The 18413-nt window shown below is 40.2% G+C and overlaps 1 protein-coding gene across 11 annotated transcripts in view; it reads left to right on the top strand.

The window, feature by feature from the left end:
* The window catches only part of ATG7 (autophagy related 7), a 328672-nt gene that overhangs the window by 136997 nt on the left and 173262 nt on the right, over nucleotides 1–18413 (top strand). For all 11 annotated transcript variants that reach the window (XM_070046586.1, XM_070046585.1, XM_070046584.1 and 8 more), the window contains 5 exons: nucleotides 369–513; nucleotides 5742–5900; nucleotides 9458–9652; nucleotides 12534–12737; nucleotides 14005–14120. In XM_070046586.1, the coding sequence (XP_069902687.1) occupies nucleotides 369–513; nucleotides 5742–5900; nucleotides 9458–9652; nucleotides 12534–12737; nucleotides 14005–14120 (819 nt within the window). The remainder of the gene's footprint in view (nucleotides 1–368; nucleotides 514–5741; nucleotides 5901–9457; nucleotides 9653–12533; nucleotides 12738–14004; nucleotides 14121–18413) is intronic.

The following is an 18413-nucleotide window of genomic DNA, read 5'->3' as shown; positions in this document are numbered from 1 at the left end:
CAGAAATTTCTCTGTTTTCAGTATTAGGAAAATCTTTCCTCATAAGCGGCTGGTGTGTTTTTATTCCTGGACACAGTAACTCCTACACCTGGTCATGCTTCCCATTTCACCTTGGCTGCTGGGAGCTCAGGATCAGATTGGTGGCCCATCACTGTGCAGTTGCAGAGGATAATGGTGGCATGTGTTCTGTGTGGTCACCTTTCTCCTCCTCGCTCACCCTCAAGCTTTGTTTTACTTTTCCTTTGATATTAATTTCCATAGTATTTGTTTCTTATTTTCTCATACAGCTACTTTCTATCTAAAAAGGACAAGATTCAGGCATAAATGAGTGACTGACTAAATAAATAAATAATTCTGTCATTTTCTAGGTTAGCTGAGTCATCAGTGGATCTAAATCTCAAATTGATGTGTTGGAGATTGGTCCCTACTTTGGACTTAGACAAGGTTGTGTCTGTCAAGTGTCTGCTGCTCGGAGCTGGCACCTTGGGTTGTAATGTAGCCAGGACATTGATGGTAAGTTTGTGGGGGTCAGATGTTACCTCTAAAGCTGTGGCTTCTCTTCTTATTTCGCTATACAGTCCACCTTCCATACCTGTGGGTTTCGCATCTGAAGATACGGAGGGCCTTGTATTTTATGTAAGGGACTTGAGTATCTGTGGATTTTGGTATCCCCAGGGGCTCCTGGAACCAGTCCCCCACAGATACCAAGCAACAACTACGCCTGAGTGCCTTCTCTCTCCCAGACTCCCCCTATTCTCTCTCCCTCCCTCCCTTCTCTTTTTCCTCCCTGTCTCCCTCCCTTTTTTCTTTTCTCAGTATCTCTTTAAGTATAAAAGGAATACATGCTTTTATTATAAGGTAGAAACAGGAACTCTCCCTCCACTCCCATCCCAAGTCACTTACCAGAATTAAGCAGACTTCACAGATTATTACACAGCATCTTTCCCTGAAGTTTTCGTAGGCATGTGCAAATGCAGAGAGAGACATTTGTCATCTTTGCTCTTACTTATTTATTTATTTATATTTACAAAAATTGGATCATAGCATACTGTCTGTAGCACGTTTTTATTTTTAACTTAATATAACAATAATTGTGGTTCTCTTTCTATGTATTCCATATTATGTATATGTAGGATTTTATTATATGTCTTGTCCTCAATTTATTTAATCAATTTCAGCATATTTTTCTTTTAGAGATGCTGTTGAAGTGAACATGCTTATATCTTTACATGTCTGTGGAATTATTTCTTTAGGAAAAAAGCCCTAGAAGTAGAATTACTGTGTTAGAATGTAAAACAGAGCTTTTAACTTTGCATTTCTTTAATTAGTGAGGGTTAGTATTTGATTTTATTTCTTTTGTGAATTTTATTTCTTCTATTTATGTCCTTTGGGCTGTGTTTCTTATATATTGACTAGGAGTTCTTTTTTTAATGGATATTAACCTTTTTTCTGTAATATAATGCAAATATTTTTCTCAATTTAAGTTATCTTTAGCCACATACAGGTTTTTAAAAATTTGATGTTATTAAATATGTCAATCTTTTTCTTTACGGTTTACAGAACTCTTGTTTTTATGTTTAGATCTTTATCAATGTGGAATTTATTTTTGTTTTATGATGAGAGTTAAATATCTAACTTTTTTTCCACAAAGTGAATAGTCATTTGATTGAATGGCATTCGTTCAATAATACAAATCATCATTTTCCCACCTTAATCAAATACTAAATCTCCTTATGTACCTGAGTCTCTTTTTGGATTCTGTCTTGTTCCATCATTCCATTTGTTTGTTCCTGCATTATTACTCACAGCTTTAACTCAAATTACAATGAATTTATAGATAAATTGGGAAGGATTGACATCTTTATAATATTGATCCTTAGTTCCAGAAGCACTGTATATCTCTTAAATTATTTAGATCATCTTTGTAGCATTTTCTTTATTTAGGTCTCACACATGCCTCATTTAGTTTATTTTCACATGTTTAATTGTTTTTTTTTCTTTTAAAGATATGTTCTTCCCACTAAATTTTCCAGTCGACTATTACTGGGATATATAAGAAAGATATTCTATCTGGCCATCTTTCTAAACTTTCTTAGTTATATTAGTTTTTTGTTTGATTCTTTAGAATTTTCTAGGTTGATAAGTATTCCTCACCAACATTTATACCTATTTCTAGGATTGGCTAGGACTCCATGGTTTTGCTGAGGAATAGTGGTGAGAGTTGGCATCCTCATTTTGTTACTGATTTTTAATGAGAAACTTCTTTTTTTTTCCTTTAATTTTGATATGTGATATTGGTTTCTGCTAATGCTCTTTTATAAATTAAGGAGGCAGATTTTTATTTCTAGTTTACTATGAGTTTACATCAGAAATGATTGTTAAGCTTTATCAAATATATCTATCAAGATAATCATATTCTAATGTTGAGCATTCCTGGAAAAAACCCTATTTGTTCATGGTATGTTATTCTTCTAATACACTATGGGATTCAGCTGGTAATGTTTTATTGCTACGTTTTACATACGCATTCATAAGTCAAGTTGGTTTATAGTAATGTTTTTTCCTTTTCTTTGTGGTGTCGTATATCTTATAGCTGAGTTATACTACTTTTATAAAATAAAACTTTCTGCCTTTTTCTATGCTCCAGGACAGTTTAAGTGTATGACTTATCAGTTCCTTGATGGTTTGGCAAAATTCAGTTATAAATCCATCTGGGCCTGATGCCTTTTGGAATTCTCTTGGCAGTGAGGGCAGGGAATCTCTGGGAACTTTTACAAATGTTTCTATAGTCATTGACCTTTTTAGATTTTATACCTCTTTTGAGTCAGTTTAGTCATGTTGTTTTCCTAGAAAATCATCCATTTCATCTAAATTTGAAAATTAATTGATATAAAATACATGTGGGATTCTCTTACCATCTTTTATTTTATTTCATTTTTTTAAAATGCACTTCTTTATTTCTCTATTTCTTTTTTGGCTGTGTTGGGTCTTTGTTGCTGCGTGCAGGCTTTCTCTAGTTGCAGCGAGTGGGAGCTACTCTTTGTTGCGGTGCGCGGTCTTCTCACTGCGGTGGCTTCCCTTGTTGCGGAGAATGGGCTTTAGGCGCACGGGCTTCAGTAGTTGTGGCTCATGGGCTCTACAGTGCAGGCTCAGTAGTTGTGGCACACGGGCTTAGTTGCTCCAGGGCATGAGGGATCTTCCTGGACCAGGGCTTGAACCCAAATCCCCTGCGTTGGCAGGCAGATTCTTAATCACTGCGCCACCAGGGAAGTCCTTCTTACCAACTTTTAAATCTTCTCTTTATCCTCTCTGCCTTTTTTTTTTTTTTTTTTTTTTTTTTGCGGTACGCGGGCCTCTCACTGTTGTGGCCTCTCCCGTTGCGGAGCACAGGCTCCAGACGCGCAGGCTCAGCGGCCATGCCTCACGGGCCCAGCCGCTCTGCGGCACGTGGGATCTTCCCGGACCGGGGCACGAATCCGTGTCCCCTGCATCGGCAGGCAGACTCTCAACCACTGCACCACCAGGGAAGCTTTATCCTCTCTTTTATCTCTCCTTATTCCTAATGTTGAATAATTGTGTTTTCTCTTTTTCAAACTTGCCAGAGAGGCTTGTCTATTTTATCAGTCTTTCCAGAGAACTAAATCCTTGATCTCTTTATTCCATAATTTTTGTTTTATTTTGCTTCCAGATTCATTAATATCTACTTTTATCTTTATTCATTTCCTTCTCCATTTTTGTGGAATTTATTTCATTCTTTTCCTAACTTCCAGAATTAGGTACTTAAGTTTTCTTAGCATTTTTAAAATTATAAAGTCATTATAGTCCCATTGTAGAAAATTTGTAGAGTATAAGAGTTGTAAAGCAAGAAAAGAAGACCCATTTTTTGACTACATTTTCACTTCTTTTCAGTGTTTGTTTAATGTATATTTAAAAATCTTATTTGATATATAAAAATGCCCCTTGCTTTTACCAATTAACATTGTAAACACTTTCTCATGTCATTAAAAAGGATACCTAAAAAGCTTTCTTAATGGCTGTAGAGTATGCCTTCTTGTATGATGAAACATGATTTACTGTGACATTCCCCTAATGTTAGACATTAACATTGTTTCTAGTTTTTTACAACTCTAAATTATGTTACAGAGAACATCTTTGTGATTGCATTGTTGTCAGTATTTTAGATCATTTCCTAAAGCAGATTGCTGGAAGTAGGTCAAAGGATATGAACATTTAAAAAGTTCTAGAAACCTATTGCCAAATTGCTTTCCAGAAGAATTATACTAGTTTACATTCTCAATCGGTAAAATAGTTTTTTCATCACCCCATCCTCACCAGCACTGAGTATTGTAATTTTCTTTAATCTTTACAGATTAGCCATTTAAACTATGTAGCATTACAGGAAACTGAAAGTTAAGTGTGAGAGTCCACATGCATGTGACTAACCTGTGGCATGTTTGTAATTTATGCAGCTTTCTTCCCACCGCCAAGCATGTTCCCAGACTGCCTTCCTTGCTCTCCACTCAGCATTGCTTTAAAATGCAAAAATACTCCCGAAATAAATATCCCCAAGCCAAGCACCACTGACTTTTGGATATTACATATGTTTATTCCCCCTCCATGGTAGTTTGCTTACCTGGTGAAAGTCACTTATAAAACTGGGTGGGTAGACCAAAGTTACCAGTGGGCTTCAAAACAAGCAGCCGACTTAAACTATGCTTTCAAAAGAGTGGATTCTGGCCTATCATCCTCCACCCCGACAGTGAATCTTGGGTTGTTGTTGACTGTGCCCCTGGACTCATCAGACTAACTGAATTTCAAAGTCCCTAATGGAAGGATATTGAAATAAGACAGAGATCAGACTCTTAACTCTGCAGCCAATCCTGCCAGGGCTTCTCTTGCATCACTGTGCTTGTTTATGGTTTGCTGAAATACACATACCCCATCTCACCCCAGAAAGTACGCACCTTCATTTGGTCGCCACTCTGAGGATCTCATTTCCTCCCCTCCATTAACCAGATCTATGACCTAAGATAAGTCATTTATCTTTTCTGGGCTTCAGTTTCTGTATCTGTAAAATAAAGTAATTGAACTAAAGATTTTAAAGAGCCTATCTAATTTTAAAATCATGTGGTTCTATAAGACTTTATAGGAGACGGAATTGAAGTGTATGAAATCATGAAAACTATCTCTGAGCATGTAGATTTTCCCCTATACTCCAGAATATTAATAAGGGCTTTGCCTCTTGGAGAAAAAGTACAAAATCTTCTATGATGTTATACAATTGGAGATAACTTATAAGTCACTTTTACAAGGAGCCAATTCAGGCTTTAAGTGAATTTTAGGATGAGATGTTACTTATGCTTATTCATTCAGGGAAAGCAAGGACATTGGGTGGCTCTTGCTAATCCTTTTAAGACAGTAACAGAGACAGTTCTTATGGGACTCATCCCCAAAGCTTCCTCTGGTGCCACTGTCAAAAATAATGAATTATTAGTCAGACCCACAATGACATTTCTTACTCTCATTACTGTAGGAAGCCAGGCACTGTGTGTATAATTATTTTGTCTTTTAAAGGAAGTTGACACTGTCAAAAACTGAATTTGCACAATTCAGTTTCTGGAGTTCCCTGTATTTTGAGGTTCCCAAGCTGCTCCAAAATAAAACCCCTTTTAGGGATTTCAAGGGAGACACCCTGTGAAATGTTCATCAGAAACACACCATGATCTCCTGTTTCCATGCAGGGTTGGGGCGTCAGACACATCACATTTGTGGACAATGCCAAGATCTCCTATTCCAACCCTGTGAGGCAGCCTCTGTATGAATTTGAAGATTGCCTGGTGGGTGGTAAGCCCAAGGCCCTGGCTGCAGCAGACCGGCTCCAGAAAATATTCCCCGGAGTGGTACGTTGATGCTGTTTGAGAACGTCTGAGGTTTTCTCCTGGATCTTTCAGTGTTTAAGTCTTGGGGAATGAGGCCCTGTGGTATTGGTGAAAGGGAGTCAGACATCTGTCACTTACTACCAGGCCCTCATCATGTGGCCAAACCTCTGTTTCCTCATCTCAGAGATGCAGATTACAAGAACAAAACTCTCATATATTATTATGAAAATAAAATGAAGAGTACATGAAAAGAATGTTTTATAAGTTGCAAAGCATTATCTGAGTTGAGGAATTTGGGGTACAAATATTTTTAGATACTGCCTTGTTCCAAAGGGATTTATGGTGGCTCAGATGTAGGATATTATTTTCCTCATCACCAGAATACTTGATAGTTAGTACAGGTTTATGAAATTAAATTGAATGTAAGTCTGCAGAAGAAAGATCTGGCTAATGTTTAGCTTTTTATTCCAGCTGCTTCTTATTTTTGACTTTCATCATTTATTTTAAAAACAATGAGGCAAGTCATTCAGCTCATTTGCTTCGAAATTTGTCGGTGTTTTTGAGGTCATCCAGCAAAAGACATTCTGCATCTTGCATGCTTAATCAGTTTATGTGACAGAGGTTAGATTAGGTGTCTCCGAAGTATCTGTTTGTACTTAAAGTGCCACAAGAGACTCTTGGCTCTGGCTAAAAATAAAAAACCTGCTTTCTCAAAATTTCTCTGTTTGGTCACTCAGCATTAGATTCATTCATTTTAACGGTCTTTGCTTTAAAAGCAACTTTGTTTTGCCCATTTCATCAGTGTACCAGAGGAATGGGTTTAATTCAGCAGTATTGATTGAACACCCACTGTACCCAGTGAGGTGCTGGATGCCAGAAGAGATGAGAATAAGTTACACCCCATCATTGAGGAGGCATCTTAGTTAGGTTTCTGCTGTGACAATATTGCGTATCACATACTCCCAACATCTAAATGGCTTACGATCATAAACATTATTTCATGCTCATGGGTCTGCAGGTTAGCCATAGCTTAGCTGTAGGCTAGGCTGGACTCAGGCTTCGAGTCAGGTTCCAATCTACTCTATATGTCATTATTTCAAAATCTACGCTCCAGGAGCAACAGTCAGCTGTCCTACTCTTCTTATGGTGGAAGGTAGAAGTGTAAAGGGGTTGGTGAGGCTTACCATACCTGTACATGTTAAAGTCTCAGCTCAGAAATGGCACTGTGCAGTGTCCTCCATCTCCATTGCCAGAGCTAGTCACAGGGCCAGGCCCTAAGTCAATGGGGTTGGTCAGGATACCCTGCTTTCCTAGTCGGAGGTCCTGCAAAGTTGTATGGCAAAGGGCATGGACATATAATTCTATTAGAGGGAGGCAGTGCACAGTCAGGAAGAATAATTCATTCTATCACCAGAGAGTACCGTGAACTCCCCTCTGGGCCCAGACAGACCTGGCTTTGAATCTGAGCTCTGCCTGAAAGTTTTGCTTGCCCAAATCCTAGCCATGGTCTATGACCCAATGTAATTCCCCCTATTTCTTTGTTCAGTTATTCTATGACTTACTCCTCACATATTTATTTAAGGCCTACTGTATGCTAGGGACTGGGGAACAAGGCAGACGAAGTTCCTGCTCCCTTGCATTGAACTTCAAGTCTAGCTGGGGGCACGGTCAATAAACTAATTTCCTAAACGGTTACACTGGGAGCAAGTGCACGAGGCAGGAGCTCAGTTGCTGTGAGAATGTTTAACAGGTAGGCCTGACCTAAACCAGGCTTCCTTGAGGAAGCTAAGTCCTGAAGCATGGGTGGGAGTTAGCTAGACCAAGGCGAGGCAGAGCTGTTTGTGCAGAGACCTGAGGTAGGAAGCAGCACGCTGCCTTTGTGGACTGAAAGAAGACCAGGCTGGCTGAAGCGTGGAGGTCAAGAAAGACACAGCTAGGGCGTCTGTGTCAGCAAAGGCCAGGTCATGCTGGGCCTTAGAGATCAAGTTCACCTTTTCTTGAAAACATCAGCCTGCCAGGATCAAGCCTCTTCCTCAGCACCTACATCATGTTACTCCATTTTACCTATTGGATTATGCATTCCTTACCACTGGGAGCCAGGTCTCTTACACTTTTATCCTTCATGCCTTATAAGTAATAATAGATAACACAGAATGCATCTAAGTACTAGTGTAATTCATCGAATTCGTGAAAAGTACTTGTGAAACTGTTTCACTTATTGGTTAGCCAGGCTTATGTAATTTTCTTTGTGTGTTCAACTTAGTGTTCAACAATCAATATTGTTGATATTTTCATTCAACAAATATTTACTCATCACCCTCCTTACACCAGGCCATGGACAGAAGGCTAGTCCTAAGTGAAGAAGACATGAAAAGAACTGCTCAGCTGCAAATACCATGCCTAATCCTGGGGTTGAATTAATTGAATAGGAAAAAAACCTGACCTTTAATAAATCAAATAACTATTTGAGGTCACCATTTTTTTTTCTCCCAAAGGTAAAGCAATAAAATGTAGGATTGTAGAGCCACACTAGGGGTTTTAAAACCCAGCTCTGGACATCTGCTTTCAACCCTGAAGAGTAACTGATAGACTAGCTCTCCTACCATTATGCACCTAAAAGTTCTGCACCTGGGTAGATTATATAAAATGACTCTTCAGACACTGAACAATATGTAGTGAAAGACTGTGGTCTCAGAAAGAAATGTTTGTCCCAATTTATTGCATGCAGACACTTTTTAGCCCATTGGCACTCCTTTTTGACTCACAATTCATCTGCCAGGACATTGTGGAGCCAGCAGGGGACAAAAGGTAAATTACAGAGCTGTTCTAAAGCCCCCATGAGAAATCCTGAGTCCCCACACTCCAAGAGAACCCAGGTTGCTGGGCAGCTTCTGCTTTTGGACAGGAAATGAAGCTTCACTACCACCCCCCGAACAAATATGTATACACTCCTAAGCCAGTTTTCTAGTTCAAGTCAGCAAGTAGAGTTTTTTGGGTTTGAGGGTTTTGTTTGTTTTTAATGCATATACTCCTAAGAAGATTAAGGCAAGACTAGCAGCCATTCTAATCTTATAAGAATTTATTAAATTATTTTTGTTCTGACATCCCATTTGGAGGTATTCTACCGTAAGGAAGTGGAGGGGACGGCAGCTTGGGAATAAGTGGGGAGAGACAGCCTGGCTGGATGGAGGGACTTGGGCAGGCAGAGGGCATTTTGGTGAAGTTTCTTGGCCTCAGATTGTAGGAAAGAGCCAAAGGTACACAGTTTTCTCCAGTTGTTCACCTTTTCTCACACGGGAAGTGCCCCCCACCCACTTTGGAACTAGGATCCGTGTGTCTCTGTTTGCTGCTCTGTCCAGATTCAGGGACCCTGGGTGACAGGAAAGTGTGGTCTAGGTTGAAGAGGTGAAGAGGGTTGGGGGCACAGGCAGCAGAAGGCTAAGGCAGAGTGGTCATGATGGAGAGATTTCAGGCTGTAAGCGACCATGCGTGCACACTTGCGGCGACCGGGAGATGCGGGCTCTGAGATCCCGCCTGTCCCTTTGCTTCAGACCCCCCTCTCTCTGGTGTGTCCCCAGAACGCCAGAGGGTTCAACATGAGCATCCCCATGCCGGGACACCCAGTGAACTTCTCCAGCGTCACCCTGGAGCAGGCCCGCAGGGATGTGGAGCGGCTAGAGCAGCTCGTCGAAGGCCATGATGTCGTGTTCCTGCTGATGGACACCCGGGAGAGCCGATGGCTGCCCGCCGTCATCGCCGCGAGCAAGAGAAAGGTAGAGTGTGGGTCCTCTGGTGGTGACTTAATGCATCATCTCCCCAGGGGGAAGTGTCCCCAATCTGCCCCCTCCAGAGCAGAAGGTGCTTTGTGTGGCCTAGTGACCTGGTACAAGAGGGCTTCCTCCAGAGACTGTTTCTGCCTTATGCACCATCATCCAGCATAATTGTTACCCTTTACTGTTTAATTTTCATAACCACCCTGTGAGGTCCTTTACTGGAAGGGACACTCTACTCACAATAGAATGTAAGCTCCAAGAGGGCAAAGATTTTGTCTCATTCACTACTGTTGGGTCAGTGACAACTTCAAGGGCCAAAAGAACTGAATGTTTAAACACTGGGTTGGCCAAAAAGTGCCTTCAGTTTTAAGTAAAAATAAAAGACACATTTTTCATTTTCACCAAGAACTTTATTGAACAACGTATTCACCCTTTTGTTCCACTACCTTCTGCCATTTTTCAGGCAACTTCATAATTCCATCTTCCCAAAACTTTTTATCTTTTTGAGCAAAGAACTGTTCCAGGTGCCTTTTACAGTCTTCCAGGGAATTGAAATTTTCCATTAAGAGAATTTTGTAAAGACCTAAATAAATGGAATTCTGAAGGTCAATGTCTGGTGAATATGGCAGATGAATCAGAACTTCCCAGACAAACTGTAACAGTTTTTGCCTGGTCATCAAAGAAACATGCAGTCTTGAGTTATCCTGATGGAAGATTATGTGTTTTCTGATGACTAATTCCAGATTCTTTTCGTTGAGTGCTGCTTTCAGTTGGTCTAACTGGGAGCAGTACTTGTTGGAATTAATCGTTTGGTTTTCCGGAAGGAGCTCATAATAGAGAACTCCCTTCCAATCCCGCCATATACACAACATCACCTTCTCTGGATGAAGATTGGCCTTTGGTGTGGTTGGTGGTGGTTCATTTCGCTTGCCCCATAGTCTCTTCCTTTCCACATTATTGGACAGTATCCACTTTTCATTGCCTGTCACAATTTGTTGTAAAAACGGAACGTTTTCATTACGTTTAAGTAGAGAATCACATGTGGAAATACAGTCAAGAAGGTTTTTTTTACTTAACTTACGTGGAACCCAAACATCAAAGCAATTCACGTAACCAAACTGGTGCAAATGACTTTCAACCCTTGATTTGGATATTTTGAGTATGTTGGCTGTCTCCCGCGTGTTATAACATTGACTGTTCTCAATTAATGTCTCAATTTGATCGCTATCAACTTCAACTGGTTTACCTGACCGTGGAGCAGTGTCCAGCAAGAAATCTCCAGCACAAAACTTCTCAAACCACCTTTGACACATTTGATCAGTCACAGCACCTTCTCCATACACTGCATAAATCTTTTTTTTTGCATTTCGATTGCGTTTTTACCTTTCTTGAAATAACAAAGCATAATATGCCGAAAATGTTGCTTTTTTCTTTCATCTTCAGTATTAAAATGGCTACACAAAAATTCACTAATTTTCATGTCTTTTTTTAAACACATGCTGATATGACAGCTGTCACATACAATCTAACAAAATTGTTTCGAATGACATTAAAGACAACTAACTGCTACTAGAGTCATCTTACGGAAAAAACCGAACGAACCTTTTGGTCAACCCAATAAATCACGGTACATATGTGTGAGGGAATAGTATGCAGCCGTTCACGGTTATGTCTTCAAAGAATTTTAATAACATGGAAAATACCACATTATGTTAAATAAGCAAGATATAATATTGTATATATATATTTTTTTATCAACTCTGTTTATATATGTAAAGATATCTACGTTTATCAAAGGGTGGCAAGAAGAAGGGAGGAAGGGAAAGGGAGAGAGAGAGCGAAAATAACAGGGAAATACTTCAAACTATTAATAATAATTGTTTGAGCTGTGAGATTGTGAGTGATTTTTGTTTTCTGGTATGGTTTTCCTTGATTTTTTCTAACTTTCTGTCTAACCATAAATTTGGGAGAATAAGTTAAATTACAACTAAGAGACGTTCTTACAGTATAAATGAAAAAAATTGTCCTCAAAGACCTATGTGGGGGCTTCGCTGGTGGCTCAGTGGTTGGGAATCCTCCTGCCAATGCAGGGGACACGGGTTCGAGCCCTGGTCTGGGAGGATCCCACATGCCACGGAGCAATGAAGCCTGTGCACCACAACTACTGAGCCTGCGCTCGAGAACCCGCAAGCCACAACTACTGAAGCCCGCATGCCTGGAGCCCGTGCTCCGCAGTGGGGGAGGCCACCGCAATGAGAGGCCCGCGCACGACAGCGAGGAGTGGCCCCCGCTTGCCGCAACTAGAGAAAACCTGCGCGCAGCAACCAGGACCCAATGCAGCCAAAAATAAATAAATAAATAAATAAATTTTAAAAAAGAAAGAAAATATTCAAAAAAAATCCTATGTGGAGGGTGAATTATATGGTATGTGAATTATATCTCAATAAAGCTATTATGGAAAAAAATCTCTGTAGAAATAACAGAGGATAGCATAATGCTGGAAAGAATGGGTTTGAGAACTATCGAGACAGTTTTATACACCTACCTTTTACCAGCTAAGTGACCTTGGGCAAGTTACAGAAGTAACCTCTCTGACTTTCAGTATCCTCATCTGTAAATAGGAAATGTTTGCTGGGAATTTTAAATGAAACCAAATGAGATAATTTATGTTAATCACTTGTCAAGTCTTTTGCATCTAATAAGCCCTCAGTCTTGGGTAACTTTTACCAACATTAGCTTCTAGAATCTAATTATAGTCATATGCAAACATTTACTGCAAACACTAATAAAATAAATTCTTTAAGTGGACCAAATATGAAGTTAGCCATGGCTTAAAATATGTGTCTCTTAACTCTAGCCTTTTATTCCTTGAAACTCACAGCTGGTCATCAATGCTGCCTTGGGATTTGACACATTTGTTGTTATGAGACATGGCCTGAAGAAGCCGAAGCAGCAGGGAGACGGGGACTTGTGTCCCAGCCACCCTGTGGCACCTGCCGACCTCCTGGGCCCATCACTTTTTGCCAACATCCCTGGCTACAAACTTGGCTGCTATTTCTGCAATGATGTGGTGGCCCCGGGAGATGTAAGTGGAATTCTTTGTTATTCCAAATATTTCCTACAACCGTCTTGCCCACTAGAGTGGAGAGACCCAGTTCTTTCCTTTACGACTATTTAGATATTGTCTTTTAACAGAGAAAAATTCTCCATTTGGGGGGCGGGGCAGGGCCTTATCCCTCTATGAGCCTTGTTTGACATCATCAACTGTGTCCAGCTCTTCCCTGTTCGCCAATGTAAACGCAGCAACAAACCATTTTTATGGAAAGCTCAGCAAGGAAACTGCAGGCTAGATTGGTTCCTGGCAGCGCTTCGCGCTGTATTCTGTGTGGATTCTTAGGGTATATTAGTGAAGAGGGTGTTAAATGAGGAGTCTGAAGACCCAGACTGCAGTCCAGCCTCACGGGATTATTCCAAATAAGTCTGTTAGGCTCCCTGTGCTTCTGCAGGATGGGACTCTGAGGCCCAGAAGGTTGTCAGACTCAGCTTGTCAAAATACAGGATTTCCAGTTAACTCTGAATTTCAGGTAAATAACGAATAATATTTTAGTATAAGTGTGTCCCATGCAATATTCGAGATCTGTTTATACTAAAAGATTATTTGTTGTTTATTTAAAGTTCAAGTTTAACCGGGCATCTTGTATTTTATCTGCCAACCCCAGTAGGGGAGGGACGAATACTTGCCCTGACTATTAACAGTGCAAGGTGGTTCAAACGTGGAAGTGCTCTGAGCAGCAAGCACTACACTGTTCCAGCGTAAGGTTCTGTGTTCTTAATGCTGCCATGGAAGCAGGGTGAGCAGGAATGGTCTTTCATCAGAAAAGGCGATCACTTCTAGTGAAACAAAGCAGAGGTGTTGTCTGTACCCTCCCCTCCATTTTCACCTTCTATTAAAACTTGTTCCTCACTGATTTACACCTCTTCTGGATGACTGGCTTTTGTGTCTTCCCAGTATAAAGACAAAAATATCCTCTTATGTGAAGAAGGGTGGTTAAGGGTACTCAGTTAAGAGTACAGGACGCCACTCCATGTGTGAGGCAGCTGGGCCCCCCATCTTTAATTTGTTTATAACTGCTAGTCCTTCTTAATGTATTACCTCATTTAGTTACCTAACTTGTATATTTTGATTTTCTTGGTACTTGCAAGAAATGGTATTATGTGAGGCTGACTGATCTTTGCCAACAGTGAGCGTCTGGTATGTGATAGAGCTTTATTGTGGAGGAGTTTCATGCTTCACACAGCTGGCGTTGGGTGGAACAGAACTTTGCATTCACGTCAGTGACTGTTCTCTGTAGTCAACCAGAGACCGGACCTTGGACCAGCAGTGCACTGTGAGTCGTCCAGGACTGGCCATGATTGCAGGAGCCCTGGCGGTGGAGTTGATGGTTTCCGTTTTGCAGCATCCAGAAGGGTGAGTTTGCCTTTTAGAGATGGGTGTTTAAGCAAAGAAAGCTTTTGTATCTCCCTTGGCCTTTTCTCAGTCTGAATTTTCTGAGAATTATATTGCGCTTTCCATCCTCAAAAAAACAAGATTTTAAAAAAACCCAGTGTGATTCTTTGGCCTGGAGGACTTGTCATTGTGATCTTTGGAGCTGTATCTCTGCATCCTTCTGGAACTGAACTCTCCTAGAGTTAATTGGTAATTGATAATAAGGAAGGATAAAAATTTTGGTAGTGGCCTTAGGACCTTCATGCATTTATCCTCTTAATATGTTTTGATCTCCTTAGCCCTGAGCACTTGTAAGGCAATACGTGAATTACATATGATAGAAATTGCATTTAGCTGTATGTAACAGATCCATCTAAAGTGACTTAGCCCAAAGCGTACAGCTTGATTTTTCTCATGCGGCAAGAAGCTCAGAGGCAGCATCCAGGGCTGGTACAAAGGCTCCGATATGCCATCGGGGACTGTTTCCTTAGCACTCACTCAGCCACGCTTAGCTCCCTTCCTTATGCTTGTCACCTGTGGTCACAAGATGGCTGCTCTGCCAACAGTGTTGCTTCTGTGTTACACGTAAGAGGAAAGGAATGTCCAAAGGATGAAAGTTGTGCTCAGCTGAGGCTGCCCCCTTTTAAAAGGCTCTCCGGGAAGACTTGCCCATTGATTCTAAAACTCCTATATCACATGACCTTGCACTCGTAATTGCAAGGAAGACGGACAAATGTAGTCCTTTGGCTGGGCATGTTGCCTCTCTCAGTGAAACTGTGGTGAGATAGAAGTGGAGAATACATTGGGCAGGCGCCCAGTACTGTCTGCACATTCATTTAAAAACAATTCTGGGGCTTTCCTGGTGGCGCAGTGGTTGAGAGTCCGCCTGCCGATGCAGGGGACACGGGTTCGTGCCCCGGTCCGGGAAGATCCCACATGCCGCGGAGCGGCTGGCCCCATGAGCCATGGCCGCTGAGCCTGCGCGTCCGGAGCCTGTGCTCCACAACGGGAGAGGCCACAACAGTGAGAGACTGCGTACCGCAAAAAAAAAGTTCTGTATGTATTTTAAACTCTAGGAGATATTATTATTGTTATATAGTTGGTATTCATTTCATTTTGCTAATATTTTCCTTTTTGTTACTTTTCTTTCTGTGACCTTGAGCTTCCATCCAAGGGCATTTTCCTTCTGCCTGAAGAATACCCTTTATTATTGCCTTTAGAAATGCCAGCGACAAAGATATTTCAGTTTTTGTTTGTCCAAAAATGTCTTTGTTTTATCTTTACGCTTGAAAGCTATTTTTGCTGCGTACAGAATTCCAGACTGGTGGTAATTTCCCTTTAGCAAGTTGAGAGTGCACTCCTGTTGTCTCTGGCTGCCCTTATCCTGGTTGAGGAGTAAGGTGTGTACCTGGTTGCTACTCCTTTGATACAATTTGTTTTTCTCCCTCTTCCCCTACCTTCAGTTGCTTTTAAGATTTTCTCATTGTCTTTGGTTTTCAGAAGTTGGGAACACATACCTAATTCTGTTATTTGTTATTGTATACCTATTTCTGTATTTATTCTGATTGTGCTTTTTAGTGCCCCTTGAATCCATGGCTTGATGTTTTTTACCCACTGTGGACAATTTTCAGCCATTATCTCCTAAAACATTGCTTCTGCCCCTTTCGAGTCCCCAGTTGCATGTTAGAATCAGCCTATGCTCTTTTCTGTACTTTCCATAATTTTGTCTTTCCTTACTTGTCTGGCTATTTGGTTTTGGCTTATCTTCCAGTTTACTAATTCTTCCTTCTTCTGTGTCTATGCTTTAAACCATCCATTGAGTTTTAAATTTCATAATTATATGTTTCACTCTTAGAGTTTCCATCTGATCTTATCTTATACATACCCTCTTCTCTGCCAAAATTGTGATTTTGGTCTTTTTCATTCTTTGAACACATTTGATCGTGTTTTTCTTTTAAGTCCTTATCAGTAATGTCCATTAATGGGATCTCCTATGAGTCTGTTCCTATTGTCTATTGTTTTTATTGGCTTTTGGTTATGTATTGTCTCCTCATATACCTGGTTTTGGTTTTTTTAAAAAAAACAAAACCTTTTCATTATGGAAATTTCAAACATATATGAAAAGATATATATAGATAGGTAGAGATATAGATAGATAGATACAGATATCTTCTTTCTCACACACACACGCACACACAATTTGTGTATATACGTAGAAACCACCTTGTATGCACCACCCAGCTTCAACAATTACCAGTCATCATTTATCTGTACTACTGTCCACAGTTTTTCTCCTTCCACTGACTTATTTTAAAGCAAATCCAAGACATAGCTTTCATTCATGAAAATATATCTTTTTAGTATGTATCTTTACTATTTTTACATATAAAAACAAATTAAAGGCAATTTCCTAATATTACCACATATCCAATCAATATTTAAATTTCCTCAATTCCTTGTATCTTCTTGGCTATATTTGATTGAGCACTGGACATTATATTTGAAAAATTACAGAGATGTGATTTACATTTCTTTCTGGCAAACTGCTAGGCCAAGGGGACTACCATCCTAGAACATTTTATCCAATTAGGGCTTATCTATTTCCGGTTCACCGTTAGTCTGAGGATGCACCCCTGTATGATCCCAATCCAAAGCCTTGGATATTTCCCATGGTTCCTCCTTATTGGCAGACCTCAACTCTGGATTTTCCCATCAGCCTCATGAGTCAGTGAGTATCACTGTTCAGCTTCTGAGCTTGTGGCCACTGCTTTTGGACATTGACAATCATTTTATGGGGGAAAATTCCCCTTGCAAATGCCTGATTTACCTCTGTGGGCTTCCCTCCTCTTATAAACCTTAGCTCTGTAATTCTCCCTTACTGTGGTAGCTCTCTGATGCTTTCAAACGGAGGTTTGTGTACTTTGTCTAGCTTTCCTGTTTGTTCTCAATGAGGGGACTGGTCCTGACCACTTAGTCCACCAATGCCACACCAGTTATAAAAATATTTTTTAATTTATTAAGCACTCATAGGGTTAGGCTTGCATGTGAGAGGAAGGCAAGGAGTAGGCTGGTGTGTTTTGTTTCAACTTGACCTTGGGCCTTTCGGTAGTCTCTATGTGTAACACATTGTATATATGTTATATTACAGATATAAAAATTAGCACAATTGTGGTCTAGACACCCTCTCTTCTCCAAGCAAGGAGAAGATCTTACTTTATGACTTATAAATAACAGAAGTAATTCATCTTATAATAAATAAAAGTGAGACAAAAATTAAATTAATTTTAAAAAATAGAGTCAGTAATTTAGAAAAAGAAAGAAGGAAGGAAAAGAAGAGAAAAGGAAAGGAAAGAAAATGAAGAAAAGAGAGAAGCAAAAGAAAACTTAGTAAACAACTTAAGACTCTCTCAATATCTGCTGGAGACCGTGCTCTCAAGTGTGATATAGTGAAGGCAAACTGGAGCCAAACAGGTATTTACACCTCACTGTGTGACAAACACATTGTGATTTGTCTTATTTTCAACCCTTACTTAGTGCTTACGTTGTGCTAGGCATTATTCTAAGCACTTTACAAATAGTAATTCATTTAATCCTCATAGCAAACAGATTAGGAAAGAACTCTTATCTGTCCCATTTTTGATGGGGAAATTGAGGCATAGCGAAGATAACTAAGTTGCTGAAATTCATGAAGCTGATAAGTAGTAAAGCTGGGATTAAGCACAGCCCAGTTTGGCTCCAAACTCTGTTTTTAATCACTCTGCTATGCTGTTTGTAATACAGGCAGGAAAGAATTGAATTTTTGAAAGATTTGTTTTTCAGGTTCTCAGAAATCAACATGAATATTCTATTTACTGTATAACTCAGAGTTCTTCTCTGAAGTTGAAAAGATAGCCTCTGTACTATGTTGGTAGCATATGTAACAGTATAGATGCTTCAGAGTTAAATGAAAATAAGCAGCTTTTTTTGTCTTCCTCTCATCTTTGTCATCCCCCTGGCACCTATGTTTATTGTGGCCCTCTGACAGGAAGCATTTCGGTTAAAATCTTTCAGAGCTGGCTCTGAGTCCTTGACACTGACCCCTCTGTCTGCCACATTTGCCTTGGTCATAGGCTAAAACCAGGGTCTGTGTCACGTCTCTTCTGTAACGTAAGTAAACATCAGACTGTTATTCGGGAGGGAGTATTCGTTCTGCCCAATTAATCCCTCGCTTTTCTTTCTCCTTCCTCCATCGTGGTAGCATTTACATCACCCCAGCAAGTTAAGGTTGGAAGGTTT

This window comes from Globicephala melas, chromosome 11, assembly GCF_963455315.2.
Source record: "Globicephala melas chromosome 11, mGloMel1.2, whole genome shotgun sequence".
Lineage (NCBI taxonomy): Eukaryota > Metazoa > Chordata > Mammalia > Artiodactyla > Delphinidae > Globicephala > Globicephala melas.
The sequence above is the reverse complement of the archived record's forward strand: the minus strand, read 5'-3'. Positions and strand labels throughout refer to the sequence as shown.